Source organism: Chrysochloris asiatica, unplaced genomic scaffold, assembly GCF_000296735.1.
Source record: "Chrysochloris asiatica unplaced genomic scaffold, ChrAsi1.0 scaffold00050, whole genome shotgun sequence".
Taxonomy (NCBI): Eukaryota; Metazoa; Chordata; class Mammalia; order Afrosoricida; family Chrysochloridae; genus Chrysochloris; species Chrysochloris asiatica.
The window spans coordinates 10,061,316-10,079,883 of record NW_006408568.1 but is presented as its reverse complement, the minus strand read 5'-3'; the positions used below and the strand labels follow the sequence as shown (position 1 = coordinate 10,079,883).

Below are 18,568 nucleotides of genomic sequence, written 5' to 3'. Positions count from 1 at the left end.
CTTCTAGCAAGCAAGGCTGTATCATCTGCATATCACAGGTTGTTAATGAGTCTTCCTCCAATCCTAAAGCCACATTCTTCTTCATATAATCCAGCTTCATGAACTATTTGCTGAGCATACAGATTGAATAAATATGGTGATAAGAATATAGCCCTGGTGTACACCTTTCCTGATTTTAAACCATTCAGTTTCCCCTGTTCTGTTCGAATGACAGCCTCTTGGTCTATATACTGGTTCCTCATGAGCACAATTAAGTGTTATAGCATACTCATTCTTCTTGTGGTGGTGGTGTGCTGTGGAGTCAGTTCCAACTCATAGTGACCCTGTACAGGGTTTTCAAGGCTGTAAATCTTTACAGAACCAGAAAGCCTCCTCTTTCTCCCACAGAACAACTGGTAGTTTCGAACTGCTGACCTTGATTGGTTAGCAGCCCAATTTGTAACTACTATGCTACCAGATGCTAAAGCTACTGGGAGAAATGAGGACGTAGAAAGCTGAACAAAAATTTCAAAGGGCAGCTCACGAGGAAAACATCAAATACTATACTGAAACGTACACCAAGACCTGGTGGTAGAACACCAAAAGGAAAGAGCATGCTCAGCATTTCTCAAGCTAAAAGAAGAGGGAAAGAAATAAGACTTCTGGAATCAGAAACATGAATTGGAATAATCTTTCCAGTGCTTTTTAGTTGTGGATCTTTGGGCAAGGTCCCTAACCTCAATTTCTTCCTCTGCAAAATGATCATGCTACCTGCTTCACAGGATTGTTTTTGAGATTAAATAAATTCATACAAATCAAGTGCCCAGAATATAACTTTGTTCAAAGAGTTGGTTGTCATTGTTCCTACTACCACTTACTGATTGTCATGGGAAAATATATTTATGGCTTTGTGATTGACAGTCAATTAATCAAAGACACACAAACTGAAAATAGAAGCATCAACTTGCAAAGGCCCATTCTCTCCAGAAAAAACCCAGGTCCCATTTAGGGGTTGGGTGAAAGCAGTGTGGGACTAGTCAGTCCCAGAAGGCTGTTGATTCTCAGAGTGGTAACCTCAGTCATCATTACCAACTGCTCTCCTCTTAGCCTCTGACACTGATGTCCTACTGTCAGCTTCAAAGTCCTCTGATTCTTCTTGACTGGGCAGGGAGTGTATTCACAAACACACACTGGATTTTTTCATTTCTCAGTGAGTATACAGTGGTGAGTATCCCTGCCTGCCACGTGGGAGACCGGGGTTCAATTCCCTAATGGGGAGGCAGATGCCTTTTTTGGACTCCTGGTGTGGCGTTGTAGGATCAGCACTGTACTGCAAACCACAAGGTCAGCAGTTCAAACCCACCAGCTGCTCCTTGGAAACCCTATACAGGGTGGCTGTGAGTCAGTACTGACTCCACTACACTTACAACCACAGCAATATATCTTTCCTGACAGTGTACAGGGCTCCTTGTAAAGATGCAGTGGTGAAGCTGAGGCTAGAAGTGCCCCTCCTTATCCTCAGGGCACCCTCAAGCCTGGGCTGGGGCTGGGCTCTTCCTTCTGACCAATGTACCAATGCAATGTGTCTTTCCTCAGCCTATCCAGCCACAATCTGGACACATTCAAGGCCCGACCCTGTGCTGGTGGGACAGGCCAAAAGTCCCTTGCTTCCTGCTGCAGTGTTCCACAGTTATGGGAAGCCATTCAGAACAAAAAAAAAAAGAAGGGCCAAACCCACAATGCAAACCATATTTCTGCAGGCCTCCTCCTCCTCCCCAACTGTCCATTTGCATTTGGCCTTTTGTCCAAAGGTAATTGCCTCCTCGGTTTACATTAGAGTTAGAAGAACTATTGCTGGCACACACATAGCAGCACATATAATATCCACCCTTCATCATGATTTCTCCACACAGCATCCATAGTCATCTTGCTATAATCTAGGTCCGGCCATACCATGCCTCTGCTCAAAACCTCTAACTGCTCTGATTCATTCCAAGTAGAAGCGAATGATGGCCTACAAGGCTCTGTCCCACCTGCCTCCTCTTCGTCCTCGGTCATCATCTTCAACTAACACCCCCACACACATACTCATGCCACTCCCAGACATGCTGCGGAACCCGCCAGCCTTGCTCTTACCTCCGGACATTTGCTCAGCAGTTCTCCCCGTCTGGAATATGTTTCCCTTAAACATCCACAAGGCTGGTTCCTTCCTTTCTATCAGGCCTTCAGGGGCCTTTTCTGATCACTTTTATGTAAATGTAAACCTCCACCCACACCTCTTGTGATGGATTGGATTGTATCCCCCAAAATATGTATTGTAAAATAAACACTACGTTTTATTCCTGTGGTTATAATACCATTATTTTAGGAATGATTTTTCTGTTATACTAATGAGGCAGGATGCTTGTAAGATATGTTCTGAGTCCATCTCTTACAAGAGAAAAAAGGAGCCGATTAGGCAATCGGAGATGAGGGAAAGATTGATGCTAAACCACAAGATCTCAAGCAACCAGGAAACAGAGGTAAAAGGATTTTCTTGTAGAGCCCACAGAGAAAGTCTTCCCTTAGAGTCAGCCCCTGAATTCAGATTTCTAGCCTCCTAAACTGTGAGCATTCTGCTCCCATAAAGATTTATAGGCTCGGAAACCCTGTGCAGGGTCACTATGAGTTGGAACCGACTCCACGGTACTTAACAACAACAAACTGTACCAGGAGTCCTTGTGTGGCACTGTGGGGGTTAATGTGCTGGGCTGCAAAGTCATTTGAATCTCAAGGTGAGTGGTTCAAGCTCACCAGTCACTCTTTGGAAACCCTATACAGGATCTCTATGGGTCACAATCGATTCAAAGGCATTCAACAACAACAAATTGTGAGAAAATAAATTTGTTTGTTAAAGCCGCCCACGTGTGGTATTTCTTTTACGCCAGTACTAGGTAACTAAGACATCTCTATTGTCATTTTCCTGCTCCAAAGGACTTAGTGTCACCCAATAAACCAGGCACAGTCGACCCTCATTATTTGCGAATTCCCTATTTGCCTACCTGCTAAAATTTATTTATAACCCCAAATCAATACTACTGACACGCTCACCTCGGAAGGTTGTGGGTATGATCAGAGAAGTGAGAAAACTGGAGTCTTGTGACACACAAGGTTGGTTCAATGTTCACAAATTCAGCGTCTGCAGAGACTTGGAGCCCCTGGGTGGCGCAAACTGTAAATATGCTGGACTGCTAAGAGAAAGGCTAGAGGTTCATGTCCACCCAGGAGCACGTCTGAAGAAAGGCCTATAAGATCTACTTCTTGAACATCAACCATTGAAATCCCCATGGGACACAGTTCTACTCTGACCTACATGGGGCCACAGTAAGTCAAAGTCACCCTGATGACAGCTGGTGGTGACGGTTGCAGAACCTAACTACCGTGCATTGTAAGGATGAACTGTATTTCCTTATGTTATTTACTGTCTCTCCTCTTTACTATACCATACCATGTGAGCAAGTATTTATGGCTGTTTTATTTACTATTATATCCTGGGCATCTAGACCAAGAACTCAACAGATATTGATGAATAAATGTAAGGATAAAGTGCATAGACATGCATGCACATTACATTGTTGTTGTTAAGTACCATCGAGCTGGTTCTGACTCACAGAGACCCCGTATAGGATTTCTAAGGAGCGGCTGGTGAGTTCTAACCACCAACCTTGTGGGTTCAACCCAACCTTACAGCCCAGTGTTTATCCTACAGCACCTACTACTTATTAAGCACCAACTATATCCTAGGATTGAAGCCTGCATGAAGTACTGTATTTTACAAGTGTGTCTAAGTAATCTTTTCAGTGAGTCAGTAAAAATATATAATTACTCACATTATAAAGATGAAGAACCTGAAGCTTAGAGTTAAGGAATTTGCCCAAGTTAGTTAGCAAGGAAAAGACAAAGCTAGATACATCCTTTGAGACTCCACATCACACACTCATACTCTTTCAATCAATCAAAATGGTCTCTTATTTCTCCTACTTTTTATAACACTTTGTTGTTCTTGTTGTTGTTAAGTGCCACTGAGTTGGTTCTGACTCATAGGAACCCTGTATAAGGTTTCCAAGAAGCGGCTGGTGGGGAACAGTCCAGTGAGGATCCTCCAGGACCACCCAACACTGGCCCTACTGCTATAATGGCAACTGCCCTGCATATATACATTGTCTTCCTCACCACACTGTGACCTCATGAATGTACGACAGGGTCATCACCCCCACACTGTTCATTCCTCGAGGTCATGGCAGCATCTTCCTCATCTCTGTCCTGGCACATAGTCAGTCTCAATTACTCAGTGCTGGAAATGCTCATTTTCTTTCCACCTAAACTGATGGATGATGAAGCACTTACTCCTCTTTCTCTAGCAACTGGGGCACATCAGATTCAAGGCAGAAGGGAGAGAAGTATCCTGCTGCTTTCATCTTCAGGAAGGAAGAAAATCACAGAAGGCAAAGTGGGGCAGTGAACATGCCAGGCAGCCACAGCCACAGCCCCCTGGGGATCGATCTTATACAACACAAGAGGTAAGAAGATAAAACGAGTGCAGCTGGATACAGAGAAGCTAAAAATCTCTTTGAAAAGCTCAAAATTTGAACTGTGTTTTTCTTCTTTCCATTCGTCTCTCTAGACCCAAAATCTGTAGATACCCCCTCCCTCCCATATCTTTAGCATCTGACATATCAACTAATTACTTGTTGTTGTTGTTAAGTGCTGTCTAGTCGGTTCCAACCCATAGCGACCCTGTATAGGGTTTCCAAGGAGCAGCTGGTGAGCTTGAACCGCCAACCTGGCAGTTCAAACGGCTTTGCAGTCTGATGCATTAACCCACAGCGCCACACCAGGACTCCTGATTACTTAATAGAATGAAAATCAGATTTAACTCCAATGTTGAGCTATCATTACAAAAAAAAGAGCCCTAGTGACTCAGTGGGTTAGGCATTGAGCTACCAACAAAAGGTTGGCAGTTCAAACCCACGAGATACTCTGCAAGCGAAAGATAAGGCTTTCTGCTCTCATAAAGATTTATAGTCTCAGACAGCCTATATAGGGCCAAGATGCATCAGAATCAACTCAATGGCAGTAGGTTAGTTGATGGCAGAGTAAAAAAATTCAAAGACCATTTTGCCAACTCAGAGTCAGAGGCAGTTAGAACAAAGTGGTGTAGATCATAGACTCTGGAGTTGGACAGACCTTGGTTTCCTCATTTGTCAGCTACCTGACCAACTGATTGAAAGAGATCCATATTTGTGCCCATTCTAAAGGAAAGTAGCCCAACAAGAGTATGGAAATCATGAAACAATATCATTAATATCATATGCAAGTCAAATTGTGCTGAAGATCATTCAAAAACGGCTGCAACAGTACATTGAGAGGAAGCTGCCAGAAATTAGGGGTATCATTACTAAAATCCTATGATCTTGGCCGAAAGCAAAGAATGCCAGAAAGATGCTTACTTGTGTTTTATTGACTATGCAAAGGCTTTTGACTATATGGATCATGAGAAGCTATGAATAGCATGTGAAGAATAGGTATTCCAGAACATTTAACTGTGTTCATGAGGAACCTGTACACAGAATAAGAGGCAGTCAATTGTTTAAACAGAACAAGGTGATATCAAACAGTTTAAAATTAGAAAAGGTGTGGCCAGGATTATATTCTTTCACTATACTTATTCCTTCTATATGTTGAGCAAATAATCTAAGCTGGATTATATGAAGAAGAATGTGCCATCAGCATTAGGGGAAGACTCATTAACAACTTATGATATACAGATGATACAACCTTGCTTGCTGAAAGTAAAGAGGACTTAAAAAATACTGATGAAAATCAAAGACTAAAACCTTCAGTATGGATTGCACCAATGTGCAAAGAAAAAAAAAATCCTCACAACTGGATGAATAAATAACATCCATATCAATGAAGAAAAGATTGTAGTTCTCAAGGACTTCATTCTTCTTGGCTCAACCATCAACACTCATGGAAGCAGCAATCAAGAAATCAAATGATGTATTGCATTAAGCAAATCTGCTGCACAAGACCTCTTTAAAGTGTTGAAGAGCAAAGATGTGAGCCTGACCCAAGCCATGGTATTTTCAATAACTTCATATGTGAAAATTGGACAGTGAATAAGGAAGACCATAGAAGAATTGATGAATTTGAGTTATGCTGTTGGAGAATATTAAAAGTGCCACGTTGTTGTTGTTAAGTGCTGTCGAGTCGATTCTGACCCATAGCGACCCTGTATAGGGTTTCCAAGGAGCAGCTGGTGAGCTTGAACCACCAATCTTGTAGTTCAAATGACTTTGCAGTCTGGTGCATTAGCCCACAGCACCACACGAGGACTCCTAAAAGTGCCATGGACTGCCAAAAGAACAAAGAAATCTGTGTTGGACTAAGTACAGCAGAGTGCTCCCTGGAAGCCAGGATGGCCAGACTTAGTCTCTCATACTTTGGACATAAGCTCAGAAGGGACCAGTCCCTGGCAAAGGACACCATGATTGGTAAAGTGGGGGTCAGCGAAAAAAAGGAAGACTCAATGACATAACGGCATCAGCAATGAGTTCAACAAGTACTAGAGGAAGATGAAGTCAGGCTGTGTGCATTTAATAGCTGTTTAAGACCCAAGTATGGTGAAGGACAAGTTCTCAACTTGCTAACTTCCATTTTGAGTCTCCTCAGAGGAAGCAATGATATGACGAAATTACCAGCAGCAGCAAGTCAGGTCTTAACCATACTACACTCTGGCAACAACAAAAAAATAATTTTTAAACATGAGATCCTGAAAGCCTTAGTTTTAGCATATGTATGATGGGAATGATTACTATTAGTCTTGTCTCTCTTGACTACATCAAGTTTTTGTTATCAAACCAGTAAGAACACATTGCAAACTATGAAGAAATATACAGAAAATAGTCGACTGTATTCATTGCCAGGTCGTTGTATGATCCCTACTTAAAGAAAGCTATGTTGAAAACTAGTTGCCAGGGAATTGATTTCAATTTATGGTGACCCTACAAGTGTAAGAGTAAAACTGCGCTCCAGAAAATCATCAATGGCTGATATTTTGGAAATAGATCACCAGGTTTTTCTCCTGAGGCATCTCTGGGTAGACTCAAACTTGCAGCCTTTCAATTAGCAGCCAAGTACATTAACCATGCACCACCCAAGGACTCCACTCCAGGGATTAACTTCTCTAAAAGGAAGCAGGGAATCATTTAGTAAGTAACTTAGGTACCATTACCTCTTTCTCCCAGCATTAGGAAAGCAAATGACATTCTTATCTCTAGGGCTAACCTTTCCAACATTCAACTGATGGGGAAATTGGATATATACAGACTTGTGAATTTTTCTCAAGATGATTCAGACAGTTCAGTGATTGCTTTTGTATAGCTGCCTCACTCTGCAGGAAGTCATCCATGTCTAGTATGGTTTAGATTTCATTCTCATAAAGCCCACAAAGCAGTAACCAGAATGTTCGGGAAAAGAAGTGGTGGTTATACATATCATTCCTTTGAGTTGTGGGGGAGGGGGTACTCAATGGCCGCTAACAATAACAACTACTCTAGAATGTCTTCTTTAAAACACAAGTCTTTCTTCATTCAGGGTCTTAATTAAGCCTTAATGTTTGAGTTTAATTTATGTTGTGGAAGAAGAGACAGCAATATAGACCTAAATGCTAGATTCTCCAGAAACTCTGCAGAGGACTTTTTCTTTCCCGTTTCTCCCACTGGAATCCCCTCTTTGCTCAGATCCCATTGGGTAACGTTTGGCATGACCGTGAACCTATTAATTTATGTAAAACAAGGTTCTGTATGACTTAGTTCCAGATAATGAGAACTTTCTGATTATTTTGTCTATCTATCTATCTATCTATCTATCTATCTATCTATCTATCTACATTTTTGTTTTCTAACATGGGTTTCATCTTGATAACTGGTTTTCTTTCAGTATGGGCACTGTTAATTATTTATGCTATTGTTATGTGTATAATATAACATAAAAATACCATATGCATAACTACTCTCCCTGGTTGTCTAGTTTCTACCTTTTTAGAAAGATATTAAAAATGTAATCTAACAGGCAAGGCAGGGATCTAGTCTTCATCAGTCTCTTTGTACCACACTACAAAAGTGCTGAATAAATGCTTTGTAATGATGCAGCAACTGAAAGGGTTCCACACATTGTCTTCTTCATATTGAAGATATCCTGGCAAAGTGAGCAATGCCTCACAGATGGGGAAACAAAAAAGCACACAGGTGAAATAGCTAGCATGAGATCAGAAAGCAAATCAGAAATGGAGGCTTGGAAGCCTTCACATTCTTCAATTTGAAATTCTATTGTCTAGTTATTCATTCTAAAACGTCAGAACCCTCAACATTCAAGTTCTCCAGGCCTGCAAAATGTTGGTGAGGCAAAAGCTACTTTATAAATTGTGGTGCAAGTAAACTAGCCCTAACAGTTGGCTGTGATACATAGTCTCTGTCACTTTATAAGCAAATATAACATTATTGTCCCCTTCTGACAACCATAGCAATGACTTAATGGCATTTTCATGTTACCTTCCATCTTTGAACCCTATGGTACTTTACAATTTCATTATCTCCAGCACTGATCTGTTTATTCAAAAGGAAGCCAAGTTGCCTTCTCTTCATCAAGAAATTGATAAAATGGTATACTACTGCCCAAGATCCCAAAGTGAGCCAGGAAAAGAAGAACTTAGCTTTCAAAGTTCCTTTTTTAAAAAAACACACAAGACTCTACATCAATTCCTTCATTAATATTAAAATATGATGTAATTGACTATCCCTGCTATCAACAAACAGAAGTTGGCAGAAGGTCATATTGAATGGGGAATGGCGAAGGTAGACTTGGTTTCAAACCTGAGTCTAAGAGAATGCTAGAGCAGCCAAGTTTAGATTCTCAGTCAAGTGGATGAAAAGTTTTACAGATGTGTGACCCAGTCACATGGAGAGGAGCGTCAAGAGGAGAAAGGAAGACACACTTTCTCAGGTTGCTATCCAGGACCACACATGTTCATTATAATAAAAACTGTTTTCAAGTTCAACTTGTGAATGTCAATCACAATTGGAATTACAAAAAGAACCAGGGGCACATAAGGTCAGTAGCATGAATCAACTAACAAACATTACCTTCAGTTTTTAATCCAAATGTGTCAGCTAAAAACTAATCCTCATCATGCCTACCTATCAAAGTCCCTACTATTCCTTAAGGTCCTCCTCAAATGTTACATTCAACTTGATTTTTTTTTGCTGATTTCTCCAAACTGAGGTATTCTCTCCTTTCTTTGAACTCCTAGTACATTTATATGTGCATTTTTTATGGGATATGGCATGGCGCTGTGGGTTAACACGCTGGACTGCAAAGTCAGTTTGAACTGCAAGGTCAGCACTTTAAGCTCACCAGGCACTCCTCAGAAACCCTACACAGGGTCACTAGGGGTCAGAACCAACTCGTTGGCACTTATAAATACAACAACAACGATGGTCTAAAGACGTCCTGGGGGTGCACTGCTTAAACGCTTGGCTGCTTGAGCCCACCAGTCACTCCAAAGGAGAAAGGTGTAAAGATTTACAGCCTTGGAATCCCTCTGTGCAGTTCTGTTGTTATTGTTGTTATGCATGCAAAAGATCTGCAGGAAGCCTCCTTCCCTGAGCAAGTTCTAACCCTATCAGGAGCTCTGGTAGCGTAGTGGTTATGAATCCTAGTGGTTATGAATCGGGCTGCAACCCGCAAGGTCAGCAGTTCGAAACTACCAGCTGTTCTGCAGGAGAAAGATGAGGCTTTCTGCTCCAGTAAAGATATACAGCCTCGGAAACCCTATACAGGGTCACTATGAGTCGGAACCGACTCCATGGCACATAACAACAACAACAATCAGTTATAGGCTGAACACGGACTTACAAGCTTTCTATGGTAATGCTTCTGGTTATTCCTTTCTCTCCCCCTTAAGTGTCTATTTTATAGTAGTAGGCAAGGCAAACCAAGATTCAAAAGACAGCCACGCATCTTAACATTATTTCTCCTCTTTTACCCATTCAAACCATGCCTCTATCCCTGTATTCCAGAGCCTTGTTGTTCCAAGATTGAGCATATATCGCTATTTACCTCTGTCCCACTTAGCCCATGCAAACCTGCCTGCAGGTTCTCCCATCCGCCTTGTTCTTTCATCCCCCTCCCCCTTCTAGTGCATTGTTCCCCCACCCCGCCCCAGCACCCAAAATATCTTGTGTCTACTCCCTACCTTGAGCTCCACTTCTCCCTCCCTCCCCTCCCCCTACCCCTTACCCCCTATCCCCCAGTAACCAGCAAAGAATTTTTTTTTTCCCCTTTTAGTGTGCTGACCCTCCACTTTACCAAACAAGATATCCTTCTCCAGTGACTGGTCCTTCCTGATATCATGACTGGTCTGAAGTATAGCCACGAAGTCTGGACATCTTAGCTTCCAAGGAGCATTCCGGCTGTACTTACTCCAACACCGATCTGATTGTTCTATATGGTCGCTATGAGTTAGAATCAGCACTATGGCAGTGGGTTTTTGTTGTTGATGTTTTACTTTTTATTGTGAACTGAATGAAGGTTTACGGAGCAAATCAGTCTTCCATTCAACAATTCATAAGCATTTTGTTTCATCTCATGGATTGTAATCCCCACAATATAACATTGCTATTTTACTTCCAGCGTTTCCTAACCCTTCCTGCCTGTGTACTGTGTCCTTGGGCAAATGCTACCCCTTTGATCTCAAATGGTTGATTGTTCTGAGGAGTGTGTACCTCCTCCAGGTCACTGTTCACACATTAGAGATTGGTCTGCTGTCTGACTGAAAATTGAACCAAGCGAGTTCAGTTTTAGGCCTGAATGGAGACCGAGGACATAGTCCCAGGGTTTCCACCAGTCTCTAGACAACCAGTAACATAGTCATTTTATTTTGAGCTTTGTTCCACATTTTTCTTCCACTCTATCCAGGATCTTCTAATGTGAGATCTTTCAGAGCATCAGTAGTGGCAGCCAGGTACATTTAGTTCTGGCCTCAGGGTTGTGGGAACTGAGATTCACATAGTCCTGCAGTCCACTGGACTAACTGTTTCCAGCTGTCTTCAGTTTTCTTCACTCCTCTTTGCTCCAGACTGGGAAAGACCAATACTTGTACTTTAGATGGCCACTCACAAACTTTTAAGACATCAGTCGCTATTCATCAAAGTAGGATATAGAACATTTTTTGTGTGTGTGGACTATGGTATGCCAGTCAATCTTGGTGTTCCCTGAGACTATGGTCTTGAGCCTCCAGACCCAGTAACTTCTTCCTTTAAGGAGTCTGGTTATAGCTACGTTTTTTAACTTTTCCCCAAAAGCAGTAGGCTTGGTTTTTTTTTTTTTTTTTGGTTTATTATAATCTGATGAGGTCATGGGGATATGTAAACTAAACTGGAATATACAAGGGGGTTTCAAAAAGTTGGTAGAAAAATTGAATTAAAAGATGATGAGCTTTTTCCAAGAACTTTTGGAAGCCCCCTTGTTTTTATATATTGTTTACTAAATCATTTATGCCAGTTATAAGAACTCAACATAACTCTTTATAAATTTTAAATACAGGAAGAAAACCACAATGTATTCATTTTTCTATCCTAAGCAGTACTTGGTACAAAGTAACCTGTTGTCATCAAGCCAATTCTGACTCACGGCGCCCCCCATGTGTTACAGAGGAGAACTGCTCCATAGGGTTTTCTTGGCTGTCATCTTGATAGAAGCATGTCATCTGCTAAGTCTTTCTTCCATTCTACTACTGGGTACCGATTTTAACCTCTAAGTTAATACTGGAGTGCAAGCCATTAGTGCCACCAAGGTACAGAGTTGTTGCTGATAAGTATCTTCTAGTCAGTTCTGACTCATAGCAACCCTGTATAGGGATTCTGAGGTTTTTTAAATCTTTGCAGGAACCAAAAGCTTCATCTTTCTCCTGCAGAGCAACTGGCAGGATCGAACCAAGGGCCTTCTGGTTTGCAGTCTAGTGTGTATCATATGGAGCCACCATGCTCCCTTGCAGCCTGCAGGCACTCTTTAAAATATATGAGAAAGAACTAAATTTAAAACTTTCACTAGTGCTGGAAAAAATAGAAGTCAGTAAGAACAGGATAATGAAGGAGTTCTGAGCATGAATCTTAGAGTCAAGGAGACCTAGTTTCAAACCCCAAGTTAGTAACTTTTTAGCTCTATGACGCTGGGAAAGTTACCTAGCCTCTTTGTCCTTGTCCATAATAGGGAGGTAAGCAATACTTGCTTCCCAGGGTTAAGATGATACACATACAACACCTGGTATGGTAACTAGAAGAGATACTATTACCCAGTATCTCTAGAAGACATACTAGTACTCAGAAGAGACACTATATGCCCAGTATTATTGCTGTCTATCTTTCTTGTATGTTCTTATCAATAATGGGTCAATAGGTCATTTACTGTAGGAAGAACAATGGTGTATCAAAAAGCCATAATATTGACAAACTTACTTGACAGCTACCATGCACTTGTTTAAAATGGTAATGTTAGGACCCTCTTCTTAGGTTAGTAGTTCAGTGCAAATAAGTAAATAAATATCGCTGGACTGCTAACCACAAGGTCAGCAGTTCAAACCCAGCAGCAGCTCCACAGGAGAAAGATGAGACATTCTGCTCCCATAAAGCTTTACAGCCACCTGAGGCTATGAGTCAGAAGCCACTCGCATTGCTAAGCATCAGTATTCTTTACAACAACTTAGCTAAACTCAGTAGCATTTATCCTTTTTTGCTAACTGGAGAGTGCTATATTTTCCACACCTCAATGGGACTGAGAGTCCCCAAAGAAATAAACCTCAGAGACTGGTCAGACTTGACTGCTTCATCTCCTTTCACCCAGAAATTCCCAGCTGAAACTGGAGCTTAAACCCATACACCAAAGCCCTGGACCCATTCTATACTGAGCTTCTCTTTGGAGGGGCAGTTCTCCATTAGCACTTCAAAGATGGACAACATTAACCAAGACACAAAATGTCTACAGAGCCAGGCAGGATGTCCTTGAACCATTCAAAGACTTAAAAATCAAGTGCCTGTTTGAGCTGTTCATCTGTATTTCTATGTCTAGCCATTAAAATATGTAAGGACCGTGACATTTCAGATTCCAGCCTTCAGGGTCCATTAAAAAGCAAATGTTTCATTTAAACAGAGAAATGGTGTGTTTCTCCTTCATCCTTATTCTGATTGGTACCTCTCTCTGCTCAACTCCTTTGCAGGTTCATTTCCAATTGGTTTATGTAACAGAGCAGCTGAGCAAAATATCAAAAGGATTCTGGGACATCATCGGGGTGGCTGCTGCTGAGATGGCATTTCCCTTACAGCTTTCCAGTGAAGGAGAAAGCACTCCTCACTTGAAAACTGCCTGGGCTCAGTAAAAGCTTATTGTACCTTAAACTCAGATTATTGGTTTATTTCGGGGCTTGAGATCAGAGGTAAGGCTGGCCTCCCCTATGTTTCATGAGAATATGTATTAGATTATACCATGAATACTCTAGCCCAAAATATATTGTGCACACTGTCAAGTGCAAGGACTTAGACACCTGGAATATTAATTTTCCCACTGTGCTTTTCCTCTTATAAAATGCTTTCTCATTCTCTGTCATTTAATCCTTGCCACCACTTCATGAAAACAACATTACTGTTTTCATTATGTCCATCAGTCATTCCCATTTGCAAACGGAAGAAGCCAAGGATCATGTGGTTAGAGACTAAGTACAGTATCCAAGATCACACAGCTAGTAAATGATTCCAAGTTTCTGATTCAAATCTGGTATGTTTTTCTCAACACAGATTTCTGCATACGCACTGTTGCCCTATACGTATGGCACAGTACTTAAAAGGGCCATGATTTCACTGATTTATTCACTATTCTTATTTATATGCAGCCAGGTTGTAATGGTTTTCACTGGCCAACTTTTTTTTTTTTTTTTCTTTTTTCTTTTTAAAGGTACATCACCAGGACCTTCTTCCTAGTCTGTCTAGTCTGAAATCTCTACTGAAACCTATCCACCATGGGTGACCCTGCTTGTATCTGAAATATTGGTAGCACGGATTCCAGAATCACAGAAACACACAAGCCACCACAGTACAATGCCCTGACAAGAAGCATCAAAAAAAGATGGAAGAAATACACGGACACTGGGCCAAAAAGAACTGATTGATATTTAACCATTTCAGGAGTTAGCATATGATCAAGAATCAATGGTATTAAAAGAAGTCTAAGCTGCACTGAAAGCACTGATAAAAAAAATTCCAGGAATTTATGGGACATGAACTGAGATGTTTCAACAAATGAGTACAACAATGGAAGCAGTCATTGATCTGTGCTAAGAAATTTGGAAGACAGCTACCTGGTCAACCAATTGAAAAAGATCCTTATTGTGTTCCAAAGAAAGGCAATCCAACAGAATGTAGAAATTATTAAATAATATCATTAATATCACAAGCAAGTAAAATTTTGCTGAAATGGTTGCATCAGTACATGGCCAGGAAATTGTCAGAAATTCAAGCTGGATTCAGAAGAGGGCATGGAATGTAGGATATCATTGCTGATGTCAGATAGATCTTGGCTGAAAGCAGAGAATACCAGAAGGATGTTCATCTGTGTCTTATTGGTCATACAAAGGCATTCAACTGTGTGGATCACAACAAATTAAGGATAACATTGCAAGGAATGGGAAATCCAGAGTACTTCATTGATCCCATGGACCTGTACATAGGCCAAGGGGCAGTCATTTGAACAGAACAAAGGGATACTGCCTGGTTTAAAATCAGGAAAGGTGTGCATCAGAGCTGTCTCCATTCACCAAACTTATTCAATCTGTATGCTGAGCAAAGAGAAACTGGACTACATGAGGAAGAAGATGGCATCAGGTTTGAAGGAAGACTCATTAACAGCCTGCTATCACATAAAGATGATACAACCTTGCTTATTGGAAGCAAAGAGGGCTTGTCCATCAGCAAAGAGGACTGATGAAGATCAAAGACTACAGCCTTCAGTATGGATTACAACCCAATGTAATGGTTAGACTTTGGACATGTTCTTAGGAGGGAACAGTCCCTGAAAAAGGATCCCATGCTTGGGTCAACAAAAAAGAAGCAGACTCTCAGTGAGAAGGATTGGGCACAGTGTCTACAACAATGGGCTCAAACACAGCAATGACTTTAAAGATGGCACAGGATGGGGCAGTGTTTCCTTATGTTGTACATGAGTCCTCTATGAATCAGAACTGACTCCATGGTACCTAGCAACAGAGTTTTAAAAAATACATTCCTTTCAATTTTAATTTCAAAGTGTTTATTGCAGAAAATTTGGAAAAATCGTAAATATTCAGAGAATGAAATACAGTCATTTCTAATTTCACCCCCTGAAATGACTTCTTGCTAACAGTGTAATGTACACCTGCTAGACTTCCCAGGATAGTCTAAATGTACCTATATTAGATGTAAACAGAGTTAACACATCTTGTAAAATTGGGATGCTATAGATAACACTAGGGAGAGCAGTAGCTCTGTATGGTAAGCACAGGACTGCATACCACAAAGTTGGTGGTTTAAGCCCACCAGTGATCCTGTATAATGTTTCTGAGGAGCGGATGGTGAGCTTGAACTGCTGATCTTTCAGTTCAAACCAACTTTGTAGTCTGACGTATTAACCCACAGCACCACAATGATAAATAACATTATATTTTTCCATTTAGCAATTCATCTTACCAAGCCATTAAATATCCTTCTACACCACCATTTTAATGACTTGTCGTTACTGTTGTATCAGAAGTGACTCATAGCAACCCTGTACAGTAGCAGCTGGTGGGTTTGAACCACAAACTTTGTGGCTTGCAGTCCTGTGCTTATTCTACGGCACCTCACCAGGACTCATGGTGTTTAATCATATGGATGGAGTTTGGCCCTCTTATGAATAAGGCAACAATGAATATATCAGCAAAAATATATCGTATCCTATGGAATTACTGGACCAATATTGGAATGAATATTTTTAAGGTTTTTATACATTTTGCCAAACTACCCTCCGAAGTGAGCATACCCATGTACACTGTGATCAGCTGTGTCTGAGTGTCCACCTTCCTAACCGCCTCATAAACACTTTTATCATTGCCAATATCTAGTCTGGCTACCTAGCTCCACAGCCTGATATTCCTGTGGGCCCCAGTTCCAGTCCAGTAGCTCTGCCTCTAAAGCATATGTCATTAGTCCCAATGGACAAAACATGTCAGTTTGTCTCACCTCCACTGATGGAACCTGGTCCCAGTCTCCCATTCCTGTTATCCATCTGGTCTCCCTGCTTCCATTCTCATTCCCAAACTCATTTCTAATCCCCAGCCAGAATGGTCATTAAAAAGCAAAACAGGTCAGCCTACCTACCAGTCAGGATCTAGCCAATCTAACCTGTCTACCCCTGACATCTCCGTGGATACCACCCTCCCTGCGTTCACTGCATGCCAGTCATGCTGTGCTTTCTGTCTGTTTCAGACACACATCAAGCTTGTTCTACATCAGGGCCTTTGTGCTTGCTGATGCCTCCTCCTGGAACAATCTTCCAGCTTTCTTTGCAAGCCTAGCTCCTTTTGTCAATCAGATCTCAGATTAAGTATCACTTCTTCATAGGGGCCTTCCCTGGCCATCAACCTAAAATAGCCCCCTCCCAACTGTCACACTATACCATCACTCCCCTTGATTTCACTTTGATTTGGTTTTGTACAGTACTTACCCTAATATGAAGATCTCTTGTCTGCTTATTTGCTCATTTCTATATGTTCTATCTCCTCCCTCCTCCCCCACAATGTGCGGAAAGAATATGACCCATTGATTCAGATGGCAAACTTGCTCACCCCCACATCACTGTTGAGGAGTCAGGCACATAGTTTGTTTTCAATAAATATTTACTGAATACATGAATGCACAGGAAAGATGACGTCACTTTATAGTCTTGTCTTGTTGTGGTTAATTATCATCAAGTCAACTCCAACTCGAGTAAGCAGAGTACAACCTACTCCATAGAGTTTGCAAGGCTCTGACCATGCAGAAGCAGACCACCTAGTTTATCTTCTAAGGGGTCTTTGAGTGGATTTGAATCACCTAACCTTTTAGCTAGTAGTCAAGCTTTTAAATGTTTACACTACATTTTTTCCAGAAACAAGTAAAAGAGACGAAGCCCCAGAGCAATGTGGAATCAAGATTGGTTAATCTTGATTGGTTAACCTACACTGCAGACCCCCAGAAGCTCAAGATGCAGATGACCCTCTTATATTCAACTGATTGAGCGGGATCCTCTCACACTGGAAAACAAATCTGGTCTAACACTCTTAAAGTTGCAGCCTTGACAAAGTCACTTCAAAAAGAAGAGAAATCTTTACCTTAAAAACTTACAGTACATATGAAAACAACGGAGAACACACTAGTCTCTGTTGTTTTCATACTAAAGGCGCTTACATGGTCTAGTTCAACAAGATATGAATAGGTTATAATGTATTACAGGATTTCCCAGTAACTCAAGAACCCACGTATTAATAAAAGTAAAAATATAAAATGCATGGGTCTAATCTCTACACTACAATAGGGACAGTGAGTATTTATAGAGCACTTCCAACCACACTGGCATTCTTTCACGCCTGTACCATCCCCTAGAGGGCACATACAGCGTGAGCCTTAGTAATGTAGTGGATTATGAGCGTGGCTGCTAACTGCAAGGTCAGCAGTTCTACCAGTTGCTCTAAGAGAGAAAGTTGAGACTTTCTATTCCCCAATAGATCAGATTTACAGCCCTGGAAACTCTATACAGGGTCAGAACCGACTCAGTTGCACCCAACAACCCAACCACCACCATTGACCAGACAATGTTTTGTTCTGTTGTACATAGGGTTGCTATGAATCAGAACCAACTGGATGCTGGATGGCACCTACCAACAACTATTGAGTCCTTCCCAGGAAGCCAGCTCTTTATCTGGTACTTTACTACATATAATCTGTTCAGCAACTCTGGGGTATTATTATTTCTATTCTTACAGATAAAGAAACTGAGGGTTAAAAGAGGTTAAGGAGCTCACCCAAAATCACAGATACATGAATTAGAGTCAAGATTCCAGCACAAATCTATCTAACTACCAATAGATTGTAGTTTGTGGACAATTTCCAGGAAGCCTTCAGCACAATGTGAGAAGTGGGGTGCTCAATCTGGCAGTCCCCTGCCATTTCCACCACCTCGTATTGATTCTGCATACCAAGATGCAAAGAAACATTTTCTTCAACTTCAGATAACACACAAAATCTTTTCTATAGAGGAGAAAATCCTCTATGGATTCTCATGATAATGGCAATACTGGAGTCATTCTCTTGTTCCCCTTGCTAGATCTGGATTTCTACTTAAGGTACATTCTCCAAAGACACTCGCCTGGGCTCCCCTATGCTGCCAGTCAACAGGTCAAACAGCTTCTTATCCTTTCCCACTCTCTCCCAGGGCCTTTCCTGAGACA

General features: G+C 41.3%; 1 protein-coding gene across 1 annotated transcript in view; it reads right to left on the bottom strand.

The window, feature by feature from the left end:
* The window catches only part of CACNA1C (calcium channel, voltage-dependent, L type, alpha 1C subunit), a 779,292-nt gene that overhangs the window by 631,180 nt on the left and 129,544 nt on the right, over positions 1 to 18,568 (bottom strand). The window contains exon 6 of the mRNA XM_006862777.1: positions 18,246 to 18,269. Coding sequence (XP_006862839.1) covers positions 18,246 to 18,269 — 24 coding nt within the window. The remainder of the gene's footprint in view (positions 1 to 18,245; positions 18,270 to 18,568) is intronic.